The sequence below is a fragment of the Candoia aspera genome, chromosome 3, assembly GCF_035149785.1.
Source record: "Candoia aspera isolate rCanAsp1 chromosome 3, rCanAsp1.hap2, whole genome shotgun sequence".
In the NCBI taxonomy this organism is placed as follows: domain Eukaryota; kingdom Metazoa; phylum Chordata; class Lepidosauria; order Squamata; family Boidae; genus Candoia; species Candoia aspera.
In genome coordinates, this window is record NC_086155.1 from 195,398,013 (window position 1) to 195,423,016 (window position 25,004).

The 25,004-nt window shown below is 38.6% G+C and overlaps 1 protein-coding gene across 1 annotated transcript in view; it reads right to left on the minus strand.

The window, feature by feature from the left end:
* Positions 1-25,004, minus strand: part of SAMD12 (sterile alpha motif domain containing 12) — a 204,385-nt gene that overhangs the window by 119,264 nt on the left and 60,117 nt on the right. The window contains exon 4 of the mRNA XM_063299616.1: positions 4,092-4,232. Coding sequence (XP_063155686.1) covers positions 4,092-4,232 — 141 coding nt within the window. The remainder of the gene's footprint in view (positions 1-4,091; positions 4,233-25,004) is intronic.

Sequence of the window (25,004 nt, forward strand, 5' to 3'; positions counted from 1 at the left end):
TAAGGTTCCAGGCTAGAGACTGGGAGTTCTAGTCTCGCCTTAGGCATGAAAGCCAGCTGGGTGACCTGGGGCCAGTCACTCTTTTTCAGCCCAACTCACTTCACAGGGTTGTTGTTGTGGGGAAAATAGGAGGACAAAGGAGTATTAGGTATGTCTGCCACCTTGAGTTATTTATAAAAATAATAAAGGTGGGATAAAAAATAAAAATAAATTAATTAATAAATTAATAAATAAAGTTTGACCCTGCAACTTTGTACCATGATGTATAAGTGTGCTTATACTTGGCATTATCTCAGCAGCAAATGCTTTCCAAAGAGCAGGTCAGTGCATAATGTCAAAGGCAGCTGCAGATGGATTTGAATCAAGCTAAAACCACAGCAATGGACAAGGCACTTTGGTGAAACATGGTATCAAACACCTGTAGCCCCTGGCACCCACAAGAGTGTATTGGTTATGAAACCATACTCAGCCAATCATGCATTAGGGAGATCTAGTAGTAGTAGTAGTCATGGTGTATGTTCACAGACAGCTTGAATCATGAGACTCTGAAACTACAAATTAATATCTAAAAACAATTGTTATGACCCCTGGTAAGTTGCTTGTTGAAGTCACCAAGATAGATATCTACTAAGGGAAGTAGATTCAAATATGCAACTGGAGAGAGGAAGCTGGTTCAATTTGCAATATTATCTTTGAAAACAACTACAAATCTGACCACTCAACCACCACTTATTCTCTCTCAGCCCAACCTACCTCACAGGGTTATATTAAAGTTAAAGAAGAAAACTCAATGCTCACAGCCTTGATTTCACAGGGGAAACAGAAATAAATATATATTACCTGGTCCTTGCCTTGAAAAGGAAGGGAAAAGGCTGGAACCAAAGGAGAAAGTCTAGAATAGCCTCTGGAATTTCAAGCTATATTCTATGAGTACAGAAAACATCTAAATTTAAGTCATCAAATTTTGTGGCTGGCTATTTGGAGAAGGACTCAAGCAGTCTCTGTAAATTCCTCTATTCTTTCACATTTCTCTTCTGCATTTAATGACTAGACTATTTTAATTTGGGTTTTTCAGATATTTGAAGAGCAGTAATGGAACAAGGTATCAATACATTATTTATAAAGGATAAGGGTGCAGGTGGAAAAGGCTAGTAGAGAAGAGGAGACATCTCATGGCCAATCTGTCTGGCTTACCATTCAAGCAAAAGCTAAATTAAAATGCTACTATTTAATAAAGGTCAGTAACTAGAAATACCTTGATGATTCAGTTGACTTCATGTATGACTGAACATGATTGTATGAGGATGAGAGATTCAGTTTCACCAAATAATGCTCTCATTTTTTTTCCGTTGCAGTGAGGTTCAATAAATGTGGAGGTAAAATTATAATTATTTATCATTAATCATTCTCCCATTAATGTACAGTACTTTCTTTAGTAATATCTAGGGTCTGAGTGTGTATCTGTGTATGAGTGGTAGAAACTGAGACAGGACTAAGTTTCCCTTGATGTACTATTCTTTCGCTGTCTTCAAATTTGAGCTTATGGGATGATGGTGACTTCATTCAATATTATTTTAAGGAAATTTAGCATGTACACTCAGGACTTCTGGAGCAAGGAAGAATGTTATGACAATCATAGGTCCATCTCAATTAATAGCTAGCCCTACATATGTTGGGGTACATGAGCTGACCTTAGGAATTTGATCTGACAGTTTGAAGGAACACTGTCATGGACAGAAAATTACATAATAGGTTTTAGATTTGGTGGAAGATAAACAGTACAAGAAATGTGGAATGGATGGAACAATACACTTGGGGGATTTGCCAGTAACTAGTAACTAGAATCAACAACCGAAGTGAACTGCAATATGGCAATATAACCTGCATTATTTATTTATTTATCCATAAAATTTATATCCACATTTGCGGGGTGGGGGGGGAGTTGTATAAGTTGAAAGCAGGAGAGATTCTTTACATAATCAGACCTAAGCAGTCATTTTATTTTATTTTATTTCATTATTCAAATTTATTATAATCACCCAACTCTAATGGACTCTGCACTTAGAAGTTTGGCTCCTTGGGCTAATGGGTCTGGTTCCTTCCAACTACTAAAAATACTGCAGGAATTGGTTTTTAACTAGGGAACCATCCAAAATGACTCTCCAGTGTTATTAATAGAAATAAGCCTGCAGACATGTCACTTTAGTTCTGTTTTATGATCTGCTAGGCCAGGGTGCCTGCGTCCTTTGTGTTTGGGAAAAGCAGACTGGGAACTAACAGTTGTGTTTTCAGAGGTGTAGAAGCAACCATTTTCTCTCATTAACATCTACACATAATACCATATTTGCTCCACAATCATCATCTTGGAACTGATTTGGAATTAGACTTTAAGCTGTGAACATAACACCTAACCTAATTTATGGAATTTCTTGCTTCTTTCCTGACCTGTATTCAGTGTAACAACTTGCTTGATGAACTTGAAAACTTAAATTCCTTTTGTGTTATTTCAGTTGGTCTATTTTGGCTCGGATTTTTTTTTTGAGAAGCTAAAGTTTAACACCCATTTTAACATGTTTTTATTGTGAGGTTACATAAGGCTCAGAGGATAAACCAATTACATCTTGGATTAATCAGTCAAGACAGGATCAATCAAGGGAAAGAAATCAGATTTGGAAGCCAAATCAAGGGATTATGGATAATTCCAAATCAACTTTCTTAGCTAAAGCTTCCTCACTTAGAACACTAGAAAGATGTTTGTTTAATAGCAAGTTAAAGTTTTATGCTGAGATTCAGACTTTTTCATATTGGCATCCCTACATCTTCCAGAGAAGAGGGCTGGAAAATTAAAGGGTCTTTCTTGATTTCACAGTCTTATACTTTTGCAAGATGGAGATTGTGCTATAGGTCAATCGTTTGACCCAGAAAGGCCATCAAAATTGGATCCACTTTCCATCCCTTGGGCTGTCTTTGAGTCTTACCCTTGTGTAGTCTTCTTCTACACTCTGAAAAGGTCAAGGACTGGAAGTCATCAAATAAGGCAGTAAAGCAATTAATGACAGCATTGTGTCATTAAGCTGAGTTGCTCCAAGTAGTTAAAGTGCTGTTGTATTTTGGGTCCAGGGTAATAAGAATTATTGGTGAACAGCTATTGCAAAACACTTTGTGATCAAATCTCCTGCATCTACTCCAATTTTGACTCCAAGCTGAGAGAAGACTCTATAGTGCTGGATGAGTATGTACTTCCTCATTTTTCCCAGGATACAGTAAGTTTCAACTTTTTTGTTATGAGCTTTGGAAGAGCTTCCTAGAGCATAAACTAACAAGTTAGAATTATGTTGTGTCTGGTAGTAAAAGCTTTCACTTGGGCCAGGGATTTAGCCTCATTACGATCCCAAGAACTCAGCATTAAAGTTAACACAACTCTGTTGCTGAAAATAGCTTTGCCTAGACCTTTCCTTCCATCTATGCAGGCTTTTCCAGCCTAGCACCTTTTAGATGTGTTGGCTCCAGCCTTTGCCAATCCTGCAAGCAGAAATTCATGATAGAAGGTGACAGAAACAGCCAGAACTGATATCACAGTGCAAACATACAGTATATTCCTAAAATTGGCCAGCTGGAAGGAATCAACATGAGAATGATATTGACTAACACTGGAATCCAAATAATTAAGCACAAAGCTCCTGTTTTCAGAATCAGCCCATATTAAGTCAAACAACGAATTCTCTCCTCAGCAGGATGAGTCATATAGAAGCAAATTATCACTATTTCATTTTCATTAATTAACACAGAATATGCTTGTCTCCAGAAAAACCAGCTTGTATATGCAAATATGTGTTAGGAAGCAGTAGAGGGTATTTTTTTGTTAATTTAGAAAAATGCTCTTATCGTAACAGGCAGGTAGTCCATAACGCATACTGTAAATCAACTGGTTTTGTTATTTCCCTTTTGCTCCATGCAAGGGAGAGTGCTCTAGTTGCACGAGACCCCCTTGTGAAAGAGTTCGTGCTGGAGAGCCTCAATGTAATCTCTCCCGGCTTGACGGTGACCTTTCCCTCTCACCTTCTGCAGTCCTTTAGTTGAATGTTCCCTACCTTGTGTGAGTAGCTGTAGGTTTCGAACTTCCTCTCTCACTTTCAGCTGGAGGACTTGCTGCAGAATGTGCTGCCTTAAGCTCTCCTGAGCAATCCCCATTCGCTCAAGCTTTTTGTCTGTAAGCCTGAGCAATGCGCGGCCTGGATCCGAAGGAAGAGACAGAGAAAGAGGGCTTACTCAAGGATTTCCATTTAATGAAGAAAAACTCTACATGCTGTAAATGCCCTTATTCTAGGAGACAAAACCTGCCTGCAGCACAAATATGCTCTCTGAAACCATCTGATTCATGATGGGATAGAGCGAAGGAATAGGAGGCTCCAAAATATTTGTTGGCTCAGTGATTTAATTACATTCCACCCTGGAGATCCAGGTTCAGAATCAGGCAAAGAGGATGAAATAACTCACTTAGATTCCAGGGCATACTCTTGCAATAGGAAAGGAGCTGGGCTTATGTGTTCTGGTCAAAGGGAAATTATGAGGACTGCACAATTGCTGAGGAGGAGAGCATATGTTTTATATACTTAAGATCTCAATTTCAAGCCGTGGTCTCTGTGCTTAAGAGGAACTTCTAGCAAGTAATGGGAGATATTCGTGTTGAAGCGTTAGGAAACAAATAGTACTGGTTGAGGGGCCATTTGTCTGGCTCAGTATAAAATAGTTGTACTTATCTACAATATCTGTTCTGCCAGTTTATTCAGAATGCATCCTTCATAACTGAAGTAGTGGTGTAACAAAATCAATTAAACTATCAAAATATTAAAATACAGTAAAAAACATAGAAAGGGCAGCAGGAGAAAAAGGACTTTAACACAAAACTTGCAAGTACAACAGGAATGTAGTCGGGTGATGGACCAGTGGAAATACCACTTAATAGGAACCAAGTCAACCCTAGAGCAAACTTCACAGAGGATCATAAGCCCCTGCACTTCCTTTTGTGGTATATGTCCATCCATCAGAAGTATTACCATGGAATCAATTCTGACAAACTGATGCTTGATTTCCCCCCTCATCAAGAACTCATGGATCTCCAAGTGGGGATGTGAAGTCCAAATTTTTGATGTGATAGTTTTATTCAGGAGGAGGAAATGCAATGGGCTCATGCATATTGTTCTCCCATGGAAATGTAGCATCATGACTCAATCCCTGGTTCCTCCTCTTCAAGGAAAGAACTGGCCAACATAAACAATTCCTCTAGCCAGGAATAGGATTAAGTTTTGGAAAAACCTATCTAAGTATCTACTTCCTTCCTTCCCTCCCAATAACACCCATGGGATGAGGATTGAAGAGATGACTTTACTGTCCTCTGGCTCTGCAGACTCTCTTCATTAAAGTCTTGACATTGTCAGATCTATAGGCTTTTTAGTGAGAAGGCTGAACTCAGTGTAAAGGTGAACAACAGCTGGTTGGTTTTGGGTTAGAGCAACCCACAAACAAGCATACTTGTTGCTCCATTTCTTATTCCTGTTTGTTTAAAAACAGGTATTAACTTGTTTTTAGGTATTAACTTGGTCCAACCCTGTTTACAGAACCTGAGCCTAGCAGTTTCCAGCCCTTCCTTCAATGCAGTCCATTGACCAAAACAGTGCAATACTAGTCTTCCACTTCTAAACCCATCATCATTAACTTGCATTAGAACCCTTGTCATAATCTAAGGATTTACTAAAATGAACAAGAACAAAATCTGCTCTTTGATCAATTTAATATGTGAAAAAGTGTATCCAAAGAACACTAATTTGCACACAACACAATCCTGGTTTGTTTGACTTTGGGGCCAATTGCCAGTTTGCAGGGGGCGGGGGGCTTGAAAGAAGCCACAATAGATTTGCCAGACCTTTTTTATTGTCAGAAATGCATATTTTTAAAAAAAAAACAAAAATACAAAATCAGGAACCACAATTAGTAGCTCTTTTAAAACTAAGTATGCAGCATATACACACTGGGCCCCAAAGTTTTTACATTCACCTTCCACCAGAATATCATGTTACATGTAGCCACACATACATTTTTGATTATGTGCCATCTAGCCAGTGTCAGCTCTTAGTGACCAAACAGATAGATTTCCTCCAGGAGGATCTGGCCCCAACCTGGTCCTTCATGTCTTCCAATGATAGACCCATCGCCCCTGTAACTGAATCCATCCACCTTGCTATTGGTCATCCTCTCCTCTTTCTTCTATCTTTCCCAGCATTATAGACTTTTCCAAAGAATGAGGCCCTCACATAATGTGTCCAAAGTATGACAGTTTGAGCCTGGCTATTTGTGCCTCAAGTGAGAAATCTGAGTTGATTTGTTTAAAGATTCTTTTGTTTGCTTTCTTGGCTATCCGTGGTGTTCTCAGGAGTTTTCTCAAACACCAAAGTTCAAAAGCATCAATATTCTTTCTATCCTGCTTCTTCGAAGTCCAAATTTAGCTTCCATAGACTGTCACAAATAAAAACATTGCCTGTATGATTCTGATCTTTGTAGGTATAGACACATTCTGAATATCTTTTCCAAGGCCTTTATGGCTACTCTACGGAGTACTAGTCTATGGCATAATTCTTGACTGCTGGTTCCTTTACTGTTGACAGTTGATCCTAAAAGGCAGAAGCTACCTGCTATTTCAATATCTTCATTGCAAACTCTAATGCTGATGTATTTATATTTAATCTTAGTCCTATTTTTTCACTGTGCTCCTTGAACTTTCATTATAAAAGTTCAATCGTGCAGAGTGGGCATGCTATGGACCCCGTCTGTAAAAGAATTTCATCTGGCGGGGTCCAGGAAGCGGGCCTTCTCCACAGTTGCTCCCGCCCTGTGGAACATGCTGCCCCCAGAGGTGAGATTGGTCCCATCACTCCTGGCCTTTTGGAGGAGTCTGAAGACCTGGTTCGCTTGGGGTGGAGAGGAGAATAGAGCTACATGGGGATGGTTGTTATAGACCACTCCTCCCACACTTGGACTATTTTAGATGCTTCACCGCTTGGATTTTTTATTCTTTATTCTTTATTTCTATTTCTAGTATTTTTTACTGTATTTTACTTTTTTGTATTATTATGATGGTGTTAATCAATTGTTGTAAACCACCCAGAGGCCTCCGACAAGAGGAGATGGGCAGGGATAAATCAGATAGATAGATAGATAGATAGATAGATAGATAGATAGATAGATAGATAGATAGATAGATAGATAGATAGATAAAATAAAGCTTGCATATCAATTGCATTTTCAGCTATCAGCACAGCATAGGTTATTGATGTTCTTTCCTCTAATTTTAAAACCATGCTCATCTTCTTCCAATCCAGCTTCCTTCAATCCAGCATATAAATTAAATAAATAAGCAGAGAATATTCTGTATTGTGTCACTCCTTTGCCAATCTGGATATTTGGTCCATACCGTGACTTCTGGACCTATATATGGATTTTGCAGGAGGATACTGAGATGTTCTGGGATTCCCATTTTACTAAGCACATTACATAGCTTGACATGATTGACACAATCAGAGGCCTTTCTATAATCAATGAAGCATATACTGACTTCTTTGGGATATTATTATTTGGCTTTCTCAATTAACCAGTGTGCTCCTCAGCCTCTTCTAAAGCTAGAATCTGCCTTTCCAGATACAGCTCTGAAGTGTGTTAGATGATCCTAAGCATTATTTTGCTAGCATGTAAAATTAAGGATACTGTCAGATACTTTGCACACTCTAGTATATACAAGAGAACCCTCAATTCTCATACCTATTTTTGATACCATAGAGAAACATGAATGTAGATGTTAGAAGAGCATAAACATGGACAGCATGGATAATCTTTCCTCATTGCTTCTACCAAGGATGGGTTTGAAATAAAGATTCATGGCATATGAATTCTGCTAATGCTACCCCCACTGCTTAATTGAAGGAGATTAGCAAGGCTCAAGCAGAATAGTAGAAGAATCCTGGATCCTGGATCAGGTCAATGATTCATCGAGTCCAGCATTCTGTGGCTGGCCAGTTGCCCTTAGGAAGATCACATGACAGATGATGCTAGCTGTCTTCCACTATTGCTTCTCAGTAACCAGTATTTAAGTACTACACATGAATGAATGTAGATCTGGCATTGGGGAGGGAGCAAAAGACCCTTAAGGGAGGAGAAAAGAGGTCCCAAGAAAGAGGAAAGTGTGAGAAAGAAACTTAAAATAATCTCTCTTTGATTTTGTTTGGTATAAGATGTAGCACAGGGAAGCTCTAACAGGCTTTCATGATTTTGTTATTCTACCTGAAAACAGTAAAAAGCATTCCTGGAACCCTGCTGCTTCTGTTTCTTGACTTCACCTACAATTAAAGGATTGGCAATGCCTGTGGTGACATGGTGGCCTCAGAATGCAATCCTTAACTGTCCCCAGGTTTGGGATGTCTGAACACAGCAATGCTGCATGGACCCTTTTGATAGACATATCAGAAAGGCTTCACTTTGGCATGGTTCCTCGTTAATTAATAGCAGCAATGCTAAATCTAATCCTGAGCATGGAATGAGCTAATTATTAATTTACTATCCATTGTTTTGGAGTGAGGGTGGGGGAATACCAGCTATCCAACACAGTGAAGAAGCTCCTAGTTGGAGAAAAAGAAAAGTTTAATATGAAATTGTACATTATAATTCCTGCAAGTGTTTCAGTAAGTAATTACTGTTCTGATGGGAACTATATTGATCCTTTACAAGTCTTGGATATAAAAGACTGTTAAGACAGTTCTGTTTTTTCATATTCAGGAGGGCTTGATGATTTGAAGAGGAAGAAATAATCATAACTTGAATTCCCATCTGAAATATAAATTCAAGCACAAATCATATTAAGCTGACTTGAAAGTGTATTGTAAAATCTGAGACAGCCATTTTTAGAGCTTGCAGGAAGAACCTTGATGACCCACAAAGCAAATTAAATACAAATCTAAAACTTAGACAGACAGACTTAATTTACATTACTAGCTCCATGTACAGTACATTTACAAATCTATTTCCTAGATGCACTAACTGTTCAATAAATATGGCTGTAAGTAAAGTGTCCTCTGAGGCAAGCTCAAGTCTCGGTAACTTCACTGACACATCCATGTAGTTTTCTTGGTAATTGTATGGAAATGGTTTACTGCAGTCTTGTTCCAAAATGCTTTTTGACTGCCCAGTCTAGCCTAAAGCCCTTAGATTCTTAAGTGGTCCCCCACTCAAGTGTTAACTATGACTGACCCTTAGCTTCCAAATCCAGCCAAGGTCAGCCAAGATAAGCCAGCTGCTAAGGCTATGGATCGATTTTATTTTCAATTATTTTATCTTACACAATTTTATGCTATAGGATCCTGGGCAGCTTACATATGTCAATCAACCCTAAAATATAAAATATAATAATAATAATAATAATAATAATAATAATAATAATAATAATAATAATATCACTATAGTAACATCAGCAGATCTGAAAGCCCAGTAACAGAGGATGGTTTTCATTTCTTTCCTAAATGCTGGCATGGAAGAGGCTATTTTTACATTTGGGGAGCGGGGAGGTAAGATATTCTATAAGGCTAGGCAGCCACAGAGAAGGCAGGTTTTGTGGTTCCCTCACCTTAGCTTTGGGAGCTGCGGATATCCCGCATGCCTTCATGAACTGATGGTGTAGGGTACACAGCAATATATCAGATGAAGACCATTTACAAGTACAAATGAAACTGTTCTGTTACAGTTCTTCTCCTTGCTCCCCAACAAGACCAGCCCTTACACAACCTACAGATATCAATGAATAAATGATAGGGCACATAGATTTATGACACATCATGCGACACGCTGGGCTTGAGGAATCCAAGGCTGGAGTTAAAATCGCTGGAAGAAACATTAACAGTCTCAGATATGCAGATGATACCACTTCGTTGGCTGAAAGCAAAGAGGAACTGAGGAGCCTTACGATGAAGGTGAAAGAAGAAAGTGCAAAAGCTGGTTTGCAGCTAAACCTCAAAAAAACCAAGATTATGGCAACCAGCTTGATTGATAACTGGCAAATAGAGGGAGAAAATGTAGAAGCAGTGAAAGACTTTGTATTTCCAGGTGCTGTCCTAACAGCCAGGAACCACGCTGAGACAAGGAATAGGTCTCTAGTGTTTTATTACTGCTACATAACAGAAAATCCTAACAAACTGAAGAAGCGTGGGAAAAACCCAGACATATAAACCCCAAAGGCTAAGGCAGGCCCGATCTGTGTCTCTTTGAATGGCTACCTAATTCCTCAGTACTATGCATGCGCTTTACAGCCTGGATGGGAGCCCCCTGCTCGCCATCCTTACTCATGACAGGTGCAAAGATTACTGCAGATGCTGACTACAGTCAGGAAATCAGAAGACATTTAATCCTTGGGAGAAGAGCAATGACAAATCTCAATAAAATAGTTAAGAGCAGAGACATCACACTGACAACAAAGGTCCGCATAGTTAAAGCAATGGTATTCCCAGTAGTAACATATGGCTGTGAGAGCTGGACCATAAGGAAGGCTGAGAGAAGGAAGATAGATGCTTTTGAACTGTGGTGTTGGAGGAAAATCCTGAGAGTGCCTTGGACTGCAAGAAGATCAAACCAGTTCATACTCCAGGAAATAAAGCCAGACTGCTCACTTGAGGGAACGATATTAAAGGCAAAACTGAAATACTTTGGCCACAGAAGACAGGACACCCTGGAGAAGATGCTGCTGCTAGGGAGAGTGGAAGGCAAAAGGAAGAGGCGCCAACCAAGGGCAAGATGGATAGATGATATTCTAGAGGTGACAGACTCGTCCCTGGGGGAGCTGGGGGTGGCGATGTCCGATAGGAAGCTCTGGCATGGGCTGGTCCATGAAGTCACGAAGAGTCGGAAGCGACTGAACAAATAAACAATAGATTTATGGCATCCTTATCAGATAAAACACCTACAAGGTCATTTTGGACTGAAATAGTTAGACATCTGTCAACATGTTAGACTGTACCTGGCAGTCCAAACACACTGTTCATGTGTCCCCCAGAAAATTGAAAACTTGTGCAATAGAATGGGACCTCTTATTTCATTAACTATTAGTGATGATGGAAGGGTGTAGAGAACCATGGAGATGACCTTGGCAAAAGCGTGCAAAGACCATTAGCAAAACATGAATTAAACTTAGGAAGACAAGATAATGTAAAAAAGAAACTTAACGTTGTCCCACCTTGATTCCCTTTGGTATAAGGAGGGAAGGGGACACACTGTGAGGCTTTCAAGATTGATGTCAACCCCCTGAGGTAGTCCAGGTCAGGAAACAGACTGCATAAGAAATACTGGAACTCTACTTTATTGGTATAGGCTATAATAAAAGACTCCTGGAAGCCTGGCAGTGTTTCCTCTTCCCTCCCTCTTATACCAAAGAGAGTCAAGGTAGGGCAACTTTCTTTCTCATGCTATCTTGTCTTCCTGAGCTTGTTTTGCTAATGGCCTTTGCATGCCTTCCCCAAGATCATCTCTGGGGTTCACTACAATGGGACACTGTAACCAACAAGCAAAATCTGCAAGAAAAGGTCATGTTAGGGTTTGGCCCTGTTCAAGACGTTTTCTCTTTACTTCATTCCCAGGTCCAGTTTTGCTTTTATTGATGGTCACAGCAACCTCAAGCCACTAAATCCAAAACTGGGCTCTTTGGGAGGTGTGTAATGCTTTTGATTTTATCAGCACCACCAATATTGTTTTATTGGTATTTCCACATATTTCTCCACAGGCATTCTGTCAAAATTAGAAGTGGTGGATGGCTGCCACTCAGGATTTTGTTTGGAGTGGTGCCCATCTGTTGAGAGATATATACTAGAATATGCTGCTAGGGGTGATTAAGGAGCACCCTGAGAGTATAGAAGGAAGATAGGATAGTGTATTCCCAGTCATGCCCACCTCAAACAAAATGGTGAAAAAGCAAACACCTTCTGGGTGCATGCTCACAGCATTTTCTTCAAATACTAGATGCATCCACCATTCCCAAAAAGTTGCCTACCATTGGAATAGCCCAATTTATCAGCACTGAGGCACACATTATTTCCTTCCTTATGTTTTCCTTATAGTTTTTAAAGGAATGTTCTTGTGAAACCTTTCTTTGTTCTTTCCTAGTATATTTTGCTGCTATTATGCTTAGAAAGAATTGCTGTATCCTTGCCCCATAGAGGGAGGCAATAGCTTGACAATTTCTAATGCTGCCATTAGAACTTCCTGCATGAAGCTCCTTTATATGATATATTTCTTGAGGGCAAACCGTATATGCACCTTAAACTATTAGAAAGGTGGTGGCAAAATACATGGCTTGCATGCAAAAATTCTTAGGATTGAACTTGGGTTAGAGTTCCAACAATGTAGGGAAAGACCTGCTTTTGAAACTCTGGAAAATCATTATTAGTCAGTGAGCTAGATGGACTATTAAGACAGCTTGATATATTCTCATCTCCTGTTCTGTCTTGCCTGGAGAAGAAAAGGTCACTTTTCTTGTCTTCTGACTGGTAACAGAAAATTCTCCTGTCAATGAGCCAAAAAGTAGCAACAATGTTTCAATAGCATGGAAGTATCTCAGTTGGAAGCAGGACCACAGTTTCAATGAAGTCAACAGATTATAATTTGAGATCAACCAAGGCTCATGCAATAGCAGTCTGCTAAATTAATTCTACAAACCAGTCCTTATGAAAATATTAGTTTACTCTTCAGTGACTTTTCTTGTCTTCTGACTGGTAACAGAAAATTCTTCGGTCAATGAGCCAAAAAGTAGTGGCAACGTTTCAACAGTATGTAAGTATCTCAGTTGGAAGCAGGACCACAGTTCTGATGAGGTCAACAGATTGTAATTTGAGACCAACCAAGGCTCACACAATAGCAGTCTGCTAAATTAATTCTACAAGCCAATCGTTATGAAAATATTAGTTTACTCTTCAGTCTGAACAAATGTGGAATAAAGCGATTCTCCCCAAATCCACAGGTCCTACATCTTCTTCTTTTTTAAACAAAATACAATTAAGAATGCCAAATTGAGGATGCCCATTAATATTTATAAGGTTAAATAATTGATGTTAATAGAAATGGAAAATTAAAAGCATTTTATATGTAAAGGAGAAAAGAGCACAGAAAATGAACCATGCTCTTCAACCTATATCTCCTTAACTAGAGATCATATAGGAAGCTTATTAGCTTAACAGCAGGACTACTTGATGGACCCAGCACTCTGTAACAGCTTTTTCCAATGTGATGGCTTCTGTATTCTAGTCCCATAAATCCCAAGCAAGGAAAACTGAAATCTGAAAGACACCAGGTTTAGGAATAGTGTGAAAGTTGAAGGATTATGTTTAGCTTTAAGGATCTCTGTGCACACCGATTTTGGTTGGTGGACAATGGCCAAAATTGCACAGGCTAGTATCATGAAAGTAAGCTACTCTTATATTGACATTTCATTTGCATAAACATGGAAGATGTCAAGTCACAGCTGGTAAGTAGGTTTAAATCAGCATGCAATTTCATTAAAAATATAAACAGTTTATTAAGTTTTCACAATTGTAATTACAAAGCCTTCTGTAAAATTTCAGCTCTGCATCAACGAAATAGCATCCTGTTTTATCTTCTATTCATAGACATGCTAACTATTCTAAGGCAGTTAGGAACTCTTAGAGATATTCAGCAATATTCTTAATTGCACATTGTTAATCCTGTATTATGTATAAACAATAAAGGCAGCCTGTCAAAGGTAATGAAATGGGGAAGCAGGGAGGAGCGGAACTGGCCAAATGGATTGTGAAATGTGAAAGAAAGAAAAAAGTGACAAATTCCACAAACACTGCAAAATCTTTAATACTTTAATGTAACGTATCCTCATTTCTTTTAGGCCCATCTGCCAAAATGAATTTCTGTAACTGGTAATATATACAACCAGGCAAACACAACAGCAAACCAAAAAAGAACCTTCCACAAAATAAATAATCATCACTGAAGCCCTCAAAGAAATCAACTCACTTTTATATTGCGATAAAATATTGTTGTATTTGATCCAGAAGCAAGTGACTGGTTATTCATTATTGCTGAAATAACCGTATTGGAAATGAAATAAATAAATCCTCCAGTTATTGATAAATGGCTGTCAAGAATATAAGTTATGGTTAAACTCACTAATAAAAATTGAATGTGAGAAAGACACACAACAGTATCATCTATTAGATCAAGGGTTTTCAAACTTTTTCAGGCCACAGAACCTATTGGTTAAAAAATATACATTTTGGAGAATGCCACAGTATCCAACAGGTTGGAAGAGGTCAATCTACCTTTCAATACCTAAAAAAGAAGGCTTAACAGAGTGAGCAAACTATTGTACAATATCCCTAATTTCACATGACAGCAAAATAATGTTTGGATCATCCAGTGCAGATTATAACCGTACTTAGAAAATGGATGCCAGATCTTCAAGCTGGCTTTAGAAAAGGCTGAGGAACATGAGACATTATTGCTGATGCACGCTGGATAGTTGCAAAACCCAAAGGATACAAAAAACAGCTTAAAAGGCCAAAATACCCCTTCAGAAAACTTTTATGTATTCTATTGCAATTAGGAGTGTGGGAGAAAGTATTCCTGTATTCCAGATTAAATGTTCACATGGACAGGACAATATATGCAAAAATGTCATTTCTAAGAACAAATAATATATTTTCAAGGCAGTAGATTTTTTACAATCTCTCTCTTGCTCTTCCTCCCGAAGCAAGCAAATAAAATTGATATTCCTTTCTCAACTTTTACTGGCAAAAATACGATGCTCTTGGATTCAACAGGAGACAACCAGATGCTTCTTGGAATCCAAAAGTAGATTATGAAGCAGGACCTGAAAATTACAGTACTTCTCAACAGAGAGCACCCACTTAGATCTCATTGTTACCCACCAGGGAGAGATTAATGCAATTGAGTGGGATTTTTTTTCCTTAAAACGCAGGTGCCACATTTAAGATATAAATAATAAAATGTAACTTTTATAAGTTAATGCTTCGTTCTGTAAAAAGTATTTGTTTGTTTTTTAATTTGCCAAAGTAAGAGGCATAGACAGGTTTGACTGCCAGTTAAGGGCAGGGAAAGAATGCAGAGTTCTTCACACAAGATGCAGAGAAGAGCTTTCATCGATCAAACCATTAAGAAAGAGAAGTTTGATCAACAAAGTACTTTTTGGATAATCAGATTCAGAAAGCAAAAGAGAATGGGATACTCCTTCTGAATGGGTCTTTCTAATAGATGTCCTTTCCACCTTTCTCATCCAAGGTCTAACCATGTTTATTTTCATTCATACAGTTAAGTCCCAGCATTGGGTAGACCTTCCAATTGTCAAAATATATTCTGTTAATTTGCTATGTCCCCATGAAATTGCTGTGGGATATTTTAAAGGCCATATTGATTTTCAGCACATTTGGGACTGGATTTAAAAGAAACCTGGCTTTAAGAAGGCATATGATCTTGAAAACACAGACCTTTAGAGATGGATCAAGCCATGTCCCTTTCAAAACCCAGGTGCAAAATAGCAGTTGCAAGAGATGATCACCACTAATGCACAAAAAATGGGTGTCAGAAAAGAAGTGTGCAGTACATGTTGGCCTTCTCTGCTGTGGCGCCCACCCTGTGGGAAATCCCCCCCACACACACACACAAAAGTCAAGCTAGCTCCATCCTTGTTATCATTCCATAAGTCCCTCAAGATCTGGTTATGTCACTGGAGATGCTCATAGCTGGCTCCATCATGGTTGATTTTTTTACTCTCTCCATGTGGTTTGTATATTTTAATTTTTATATTAAATTGTTTTTTTCATTTTAATAACTTTTTGTACTTTTATAATGATGTTGTTTTATTGATTGTTGTACACCACCCAGAGTTGCTTCTTGTGAGATGGGTGGCCAAGGTCGGCGGTTCGAAACCGTGCGGCGGGGTGAGCTCCCGTTGCTCGTCCCAGCTCCTGCTCACCTAGCAGTTCGAAAACATGCAAATGTGAGTAGATCAATAGGTACCGCTTCGGCGGGAAGGTAACGGCGTTCTGTGTCATCATGCTGGCCACATGACCACGGACGGGTCCTTACGGACAACGCCGGCTCCAAGGCTTAGAAACGGAGATGAGCACCGCCCCCTAGAGTCGGACACGACTGGACTTTACGTCAAGGGAAACCTTTACCTTTACTTAAATAAATATTAAAAGTGTAATCCTGAAATCCTCAAACATTTCAGCCTCACTGTATTACCACCTTTTAAGAACACCAAAAGATTTTAGAGTCGGAAGCGACTAAATGAATAAACAACAACTGGTGTTGGTCTTTCCACAGTTTTAGCCAAACCATGGATCCCATAGTTTTGTAAAACTAAAATGTTTAAACCTCTACAATTTGAGTAACCTCCTTGTCTGCTTAGCTTATCTAAAAACCCATTCCTACTCTCTTCTTCTCCTTCACAATTTCTTCAGGCTGGAATGGTGACCTTACTTTCCTCCACCCTCTGATGTATGTTATTTTGTTACCCAACATTTTTTTGGTTTTAGACTAGATCCCTGATTCTCAGTTCCTTCTGCTTTCTCCTTCAGCTCTTTCATCAACATCCCAATCTGACAGTCTGGTAAAAACCTTGATGTATGTACAGCTTTGTAGGTTCAGTCTTCCTGTTACCTTAAACCTGAACAAGATCTACAAAGTATCTCTGAGAAAGTAACTTTGGCAGTGCCCTCCTACACCCTGGTATCTAGCAACTACTGGAAAATTAATGCCTTTTTACTGCCTTGTAAAAGTCCTTCAGTGCCTATTTAAAGCTATTTTCAAGTGATTCTATCACAACCACAGCTGCTCTAAGTACCTTAACTACAGGCTTGAACAAACAAGCCATCACAGTGAGGAAAGTTTTACATAACACTTCTGAGGAATCTAAAATGGTACAAAACCCTACTGATACACTGGAGAGTTTTTGTTTTCATTTTGTACAGAGATGGGTAATTTAATTGTAGATCTTTGCTTTTTGCTAGATGATCTCACAGTTGAAGCATACTGCTGAATAATTTCTGCAAGTCAGCAGTAGAAAACTGTGTCAAGTATTAGAAATAGCATAAATATACATAAACATTTCCTTAGAAAGGAATTGGCTCTAGATTGGATGTGCTCTGGAAGACGGATGTCCCACTTAGGGTACAAGAAGAAGAGGCACTGCTTGGTTGTATGTTTCTGGGTGGTAAAATCAGTGGGGATCTGCATTTAGAGCATCTAACAGGAAGCATCTCTGCACAACTGACCACATTTAGAACTGCTAACCTGTCCTTTGTAGTGTTTTGGCACCACTCAAGAGGTGGGCAGAGAGTGGTATTGCAGCAATTAGCTTAATAGGGTCATCAGGTGAATCAAGAGACCCAAAAGAATTCCATCCTGCCTTATAGCAATAGCAACTCTATACTAATGGCTGAGTTTACATCATCCAATCCTCAGATATAGCTTTCAGATGATCTTAGATGGTCCACCTATTTCATGGCTCACCAGCATTAACAGACATGCAGCAGTCTTGGTCTTTCTATTCTTGGTCTTTCTGTTCAGCATAACTGGATATATTTCTCCTCTCCTACACTGTATTACTGCTTCCCCCTACAGCAGACCAGTTTATTTTATTTATTTATTTATTTATTAATCAAATTTATCACCGCCCATCTCCCAAAAGGGACTCTGGGCGGTTTACAATAAAACATAAATAAAAATATAAAACTGTAAAGCAGTATAATACATAATACAATAAATACAATAAAAACCTCAATGGCTGAAAGTTCTTTATGATTTGCAGGCAGAGCTGGGTCCTTCTAAGAAACTAACCATCCCCAGGAATGGCTACTCTCTCTCCTGCCCCAGGCATAATTACAGAACCAGGTCTTTAGCTGTTTCCTAAAGTCCAGGAGGGTTATTTAATTTAAATAACTGGGTTACTGAATGAAACCATTTTCTGAGTTCACACTAGACATTGAACTACAAACTAAGGAAACAGGCTGTGTTCACACAACACCATTAGTCACTAAGAAAACTGAACCAGGCTAATATTAACCAGAGCAAATGCACTGTTTTCATGTGATCTAGTTAAGTATGTTGTATGAACTGCCATTGTGTGCATATGTGTGCTGCTCCATAATACTCCTTAGCACTAGCACTTTGGGCCTGTCTTACAGCACCCTTCTTTGATGTTTCTTAAATTTATCTTGCAATGCAAGAGGATTTTGATGGGCCAAAGCAGTTATATGGACAACCCAAGTAAACATGGCATACAGTACAGAAATTCAGTGACGTGGAGGTAACTTTCCTTCTCCTAGCAGTCAGGGCTAGGAATGTTCTGTTGACCCATGACTCAAGGCTGCCCCAGTCTTGCCTTTTTCAGCCTACTCAAGAGACTACATAAGGCTGAGCAGTGCCTACAATAATACTTGCAAAACATATTGAAAAAGTGCCTACAATAATACTTGCATTATCTCTGTAGGGCCTTCCCCATAGAGTTCCATAACCAACCCAAGCCTAAAACACTGCTTCCACCTCCACAATTCATAAGCAATTATAGGAAAAAAACTTTTCTCAGTTGCTTGAATTTTCAATGAAATGTTCTTCCTTACCAAAAGGGAAAGCAACTGAGGCAAATAATAATAATAAAAAATTCCTAGTATTTTTTTTTTAAAAAGCAAAACCCAAAACACTTGAAGTCTAGGCCCTGGAGGGGAGGAAAGATTTTTTTCCCCTTCATGAAACTTCAAAGTAAGAAGAGAAACACCTTCCATTACTTATGGCTATGCTTTATTTGTTCTGACAACCGAAATCCCACAACTCACAAATGTTCAGGCTTGATGAACAGAGTTAACCTTGGAAACTACTGGACTCTGAAACCAGAGAAATCCAAATTTTAAAAAAAGCAAGTGCTAAAATTCTCCTGGAGAGAAAAGCAAGGAAAACAGGCTTGTCACTACCTTTCAACAAAGATGGAAATCAATCAAGTGTGTTTGCAGAGGTAATCCTTTGGTATTGTAATTCTGAATGGGAAAGAAAAGAGAACCAATCATAAAATAAGGTGCAGTTTTATTTTTAAAAGTGCCACCCATTAAATGGTGAAGAAATCCCTTCATGTATTTTGATATAAAGATCACTCACATGCTTGCTTAGTTTCATTTATTTGTTTGCTTTAAACTTTGCTTTTCTGCTCAAGCTAGGATTAAAGTCAGCTAAGGAAATAAAAATAAACAAAAAATTAAATACATAAAAATTAAATACATAAAAATTAAATACATCTGGGAGAAACAGATGGAAGTGTCCCTGAAGGAGCCAAGCCTTCCAAGTTCCTTGGGGCTATTGACCTGTTCCACCATACCTGGTCTTTCCAAGCCAATAGACGCTGATCTTCTTTGTTCTTCCTATGAATATCACAATAGTTTATGAAATAGGTCTCACATTCTTCTAGTCCAGCAGCATGCTTCTCACAGCAACCTCTGAGAAGTCATTTCATCAGTGCTTGAAAGCATCAACTCATTCCTTGGTTGTTTCATGAGAATTTAGGAGCTTACAGAAAAATCCTACAGATTCCATATAGCTTCATTATCCATGAATTTAAATGCATTCCAACAAGTGGACAGGTTGTCAGGCAGCCCCAAGAACTACAATTCCCACCCCATTACATTCATTTTGATCTTTATATCAGTCTCCCTTTTTTTCTCTGATTTCCAGGGTCCCTGACCCCAGATTCCAGAGTCTCAATTTCCAGAAGCAGAGCTCCTTTTTGGTTTGAATCCAGATTTTATTTGATGGATCACATACCTTCTCTCTGTCTTTCCTTGCACTATCATTACTGTTAGGAAGAGACAGGCAATCCAGCATGAGGGAAATGCTGTACCAATCATGTTGTCGTTTTTCTTGTTGCTTATCATTTTCAGTAATAAAAAACTTCTATCTGCATGATCCAAGTGACTTTCTCCTGATGGAGGGCTCTGCATCATATATTACTACAGAAATAGAAATAGATCTGAATTCATGGAGTGATTTGCAGTGGGTTGGCACAGATTTTTTCATTCCATGTATAGGTTGTTGGCATTAGACTCCAGCTGGGGGTCTTGAAGTGTTGTTGTTGTTGTTATAATTATAAACTTCAAAATCCATAGTTGGATAAAACTATTTAATCCAGCCTATCTAACAGATCCTGTGTCATCCAGCATCCCTTTGGAATATCCTTCCCCTGGAAGTGAGATTGGCTCCCTCCCTCCTGGACTTTAGGAAACAGCTAAAGACCTGGTTCTGTAATTATGCCTGGGGCGGGAGAGAGAGTAGCCATTCCTGGGGATGGTTAGTTTCTTAGAAGGACCCTGTTCTGCTTGCAAATCACAGAGAACTTCCAGCCATCAGGGGTTTTTATCATATTTATTTTATTGCGTATTATAGTGTTTTACAGTTTTATATTTTTATTTATGTTTTATTGTAAACTGCCCAGAGTCCCTTTTGGGAGATGGGCGGTGATAAATTTGATTAATAGATAAATAAATAAATAAATCCTGTCCTCACAGCAGCCAAGAAGTTATGTACCTCCAGGAAACCTGGAAGCTGGACATGAGAAATAGTGACTCTCATTTCTGCTCTTTGGTACTGAAGGTAAGGGATGTACCTAAAATTGAGCTAATACATAAACATCATGAAGAGAAGAAAGGAAACTATTTCATTCCCTTTTAAAACTATACTTGGTGGCCATCACTACAGCTGGTACACATACATTCCATAGTTTATCAACAAAATCTCCCACCATTTAGCTTCTTGGATTGACTGACTGATTATATGCCATCAAGTCAGTGTCAACTCGTAGTGACCATGTAACTAGATAGATTTTCTCCAGGGCTACCTGTCGCCAACTTGGTTCTTCAGGTGTTCTAGGGGATACCCATCATCACTGTAATTAAGTCCATCCACCTTGCTGCTGGTCATCCTCTTCTTCTCTTTCCTTTTTCTCAGCATTATGGACTTCTCCAGAGAGCTAGGTCTTTACATAATGAGTCCAAAGCACGATAATTTAAGCCTGGTCATTTGTGCCCTGGGTTGATACGTTCAATGATCCATTAGTTTTCCTGGCTATCCAAGGTTTTCTCAGGAATTTTTCCAAAACCAAAGTTCAAAACCATCAATGCTTTTTCTATCCTGCTTTTCTATCCTGCGTCCAATTTCTATCCAAGTCCAATTTTCACTTCCATGGAGTGTCATAGGGACAAACACTGCCTTTATGATTCTCATCTTCATAGGTACAGACACATATCTTTTCCAAGGCCTTCATTGCTACTCTACCAATAGGTAATCTGAGGCATATTTCTTGACTACCGGTTCCTTTACTGTTGATAGTTGATCCTAAAAGCAGAAGCTATCCACCACTTCAATACTTCATTGTAAGGCTGATTGTGGTACCTGCTGTCATTAGGCTGGTCTTCATATTTCATCTTAGTCCCATTTTTTCACAATGCTCCTTGACTTTCATTATTAGAGCTTGCAGTTCATTTGCATTTTCAGCTAACAGAGTAATGTTATTAGCAAGCTCAAATTATTGATGTTTCTTCCTCCAATTTTAAAACCATGTTCATCTTCTTCCATATATATATATATATATATATATTTATTCATTCATTCATTCATTCATTCATTCATTCATTCATTCATTCATTCATTCATTCTGTATATAGGTTTCTCATGAGGACAATTAAATGTTCTGGGATTTTAATTTTTCTAAGCACATTCCACACTTTGACATGATTAACACAATCGAAGGCCTTTCTAAAATCAATGACGCACACACTGACCTCTTTTTAGTATTCTTGGCTTTCTTCGGTGTTTTAGCACTGAATTTTTAAAATAAATGAATATAAAATTTATGAATGAATATAAAAATCTAGCATGGTAAAAGTATCAAGGAGACTGGGGGGAAGCAAAGAAGAACGTAATGGACATCTTGCAGATTTGGGGTCCCCAAGTTTTTGTTTTGTTTTTTAGCTGGGGGACACATTTGGAATTTTAAGGCAGCAGTCACAAAGCACTGATTTACCAGAAACCTTCCTGGCATTCTGTACTATCTGTTAAATGTTTGGCAGCTGATGACAACCCAATAGCAAGATTCTGACAGGTTTCTTTAGCCCTTTTATTGAAAGGGAAACTGTTACAGACATTTTGATAACAAGAGCTTCTACTTCTAAGAAACCCCCCCCCCACATCTCTGAGTTCACTTGAGTAGAACTTTCTTCATTCACTTGACAACCACCCTTTGATGAATAAGAGACATTAACTAACCCTTCACCATATTATGGAAGAATCTCCAGATGTTATAAACTTGCAGTATTACCCTTCTTCTTTCCTAGGCTCTGAAAAGACCATTAATCATCTCTGCTACCTTTGCTACTTTTTCCTTGGCAGATAGGTATGAATCCATTTAGTTTTGCTTTGATTCCATTTTTTTTAATGAAAGAAAACCCCCAAACAAACAGGGGAAGCAGTGGTATCTCAGGGCAATAATTTGGGAAGCGAAGCTGTAGCCTATACATAGTGCTTGCTCATTCATTCATTCATTCATTCATTCATTCATTCACTCACTCACTCACTCACTCATTCACTCATTCACTCATTCATTCATTCATTCATTCATCTGATTTGTATTTCATCCTTCCTTCAGGAGTTCAAGGCCCTGTACAATACATTATACAGTGTATGTGCTCCTTCCCCCTATTTTCCCCCAACAACAATCCTGTGAGGAAGGTTGGGCTGAGAAAGAGTGAGTGGTCGAAAGTCACCCAGTGAGTTTCTATAGCTGAAGGTGGGCTAGAACCTGGCTTACCCTGTTCCTAGAGCAGTGTTTCTCAACCTTGGCAACTTTAAGATGTCTGGACTTCAACTCCCAGAATTCCTCAGCCATCATGGGCAATTCTGGGAATTGAAGTCCAGACATCTTAAAGTTGCCAAGGTTGAGAAACACTGTCCTAGAGGAATACTTTCACCACTGTCCCATACTTGTTCTTGGTGCAATTTTTAATAGCTTTAGACCAGCCTTCCAAGCCTTGGCACCTTCCACATGTCCAGATGTCAACTTCCAGAATTCCTTAGCTAGTATAATCACTGCTGAGATACAATTCTAATATATCTGAAGGCATAAGAATGGGGATGTCCAATTTGGCATTTGGTTAGTAAATGGAGAAACATCTTTCCTTAAAAGCTGTTATCCACTGTGATGGCAGAGATGATGATTAATGATGATATTTTCCAGTAGGCTGTCCTTGCCAAGACATGTTTTTTTTCCCCAAATAAACTGCTGCATTCACACAGCCTGCTTGTCAACTATTCAGGCAAAGGGTTCAACTTAACTGTGATGGTTTTTGTTTTTTGTTTTTAATAGATTACAGGTAACTTTTTCCATGTAACATTTTCCTCCTGCTTATTTTCAACTATTTACAAAATCATCCAAAATAAAAAGAAACTAACTCAAAAATGGCATCCTTTTTCTTTTGAAATTTCATTTTTGCAGCATACTGAAAACTGTTTTTAAGGATTAGTTCAATAAAGCAAAGCATCAATCTAATTATTTCTAAGGCCTCAACTACTTGTATGCATGTAATTAAAAATATGCTTTTGCTATGACAATAGAAAGAAGGAGAAATACAGGACTAAGAAATTTAACTATTCATCTCCCAGAAATTTTAACATCAGAAACCAGTTAATGAGCAGTTAAATTACAACATACACAAAATCATGACAGAGAAAAAAAATGCTTACTAATTTGTTTATTCTACTTATATTACTTCTGCTGATCCAACTGAATAGTTAAAGTAGCTTATATTTACATTTTACAAAAATGAACAGATAAAAACAAATTGATTTAAAGACAAACAGAACACATCACTAGCTTTTGAAGATAGAAAGATGCAGCTACAACAAGTGACTTACAACTTAAATGGGACTTTTTTTAAAAGGATCTGTTGAATTAAATTACTCTTTTCTGATCATTTCAATTCATTCCCAGAGGCAGGGAGATTGCATTACTGTCTCCCAAAACAACTGAAAACCATAGTATTTTGTGTTCAAGCTCCCCCTAGAGGGGCTGAAAATTATTACATGTCTCTAGAGCATCCTGCTGGAAAATCCATTACAAATGTGACAAACAATTGTTCTCTTTTTTTTCTATCGATATATCAGAGATAGTTTGCACAAAAAGACACATTGTGGTATCTCAGCACCTGATAAGATTAATGAAAAATGAATGAAAAAAAATGAGTAAAAATACTGACCTAACCAAAATGCACAACTTTTGAGATGATGGGGTTTATGAGGTTTAATCTGCCACAACTCATTCACACATACTGTAAACCGGCCCCAATTCTCCAGAGTCTATTCAGAGCTGTTTGGAGACATCTGGTCTCACAAGGCTAAGCAGGGACAGACCTCATTAATATTCAGAACACCACCAGGAAATCCAAGGATCTATGCAAGTCAGGAAAGTTGAAAAAAGTTCTGGAGGAACAGGAAACCACTTCCATACCTTTTTGTTTTTTGGGGCCATCAAGTCAGTGTTGACTCCTGGCAACCACCTGGACAAGTCCCTGCAGTTTTCTTGGCAAGGTTTTGCAGAAGTGGTTTGCCATTGCCTTCTTCCTAGGGCTGAGAGGGAGTGACTGGCCCAGGGTCACCCAGCTGGCTTTGTGCCCAAGATGGGACTAGAACTCAGGGTCTCTCGGTTTCTAGCCTGATGGCTTAACCACTACACCAAACTGGCTCCATATTACAGCTCAAAAAACTATGTGGACATGTCCGTGAAGTCACTAAGAGTCAAGCATGACTCAGAGGAGACATTCATTTAGAAATGAGTTTCTGATATCCTTACTGAATGTACTTGTTCCTTTTTCTTGTTCCTTTTTATTTTAACATGC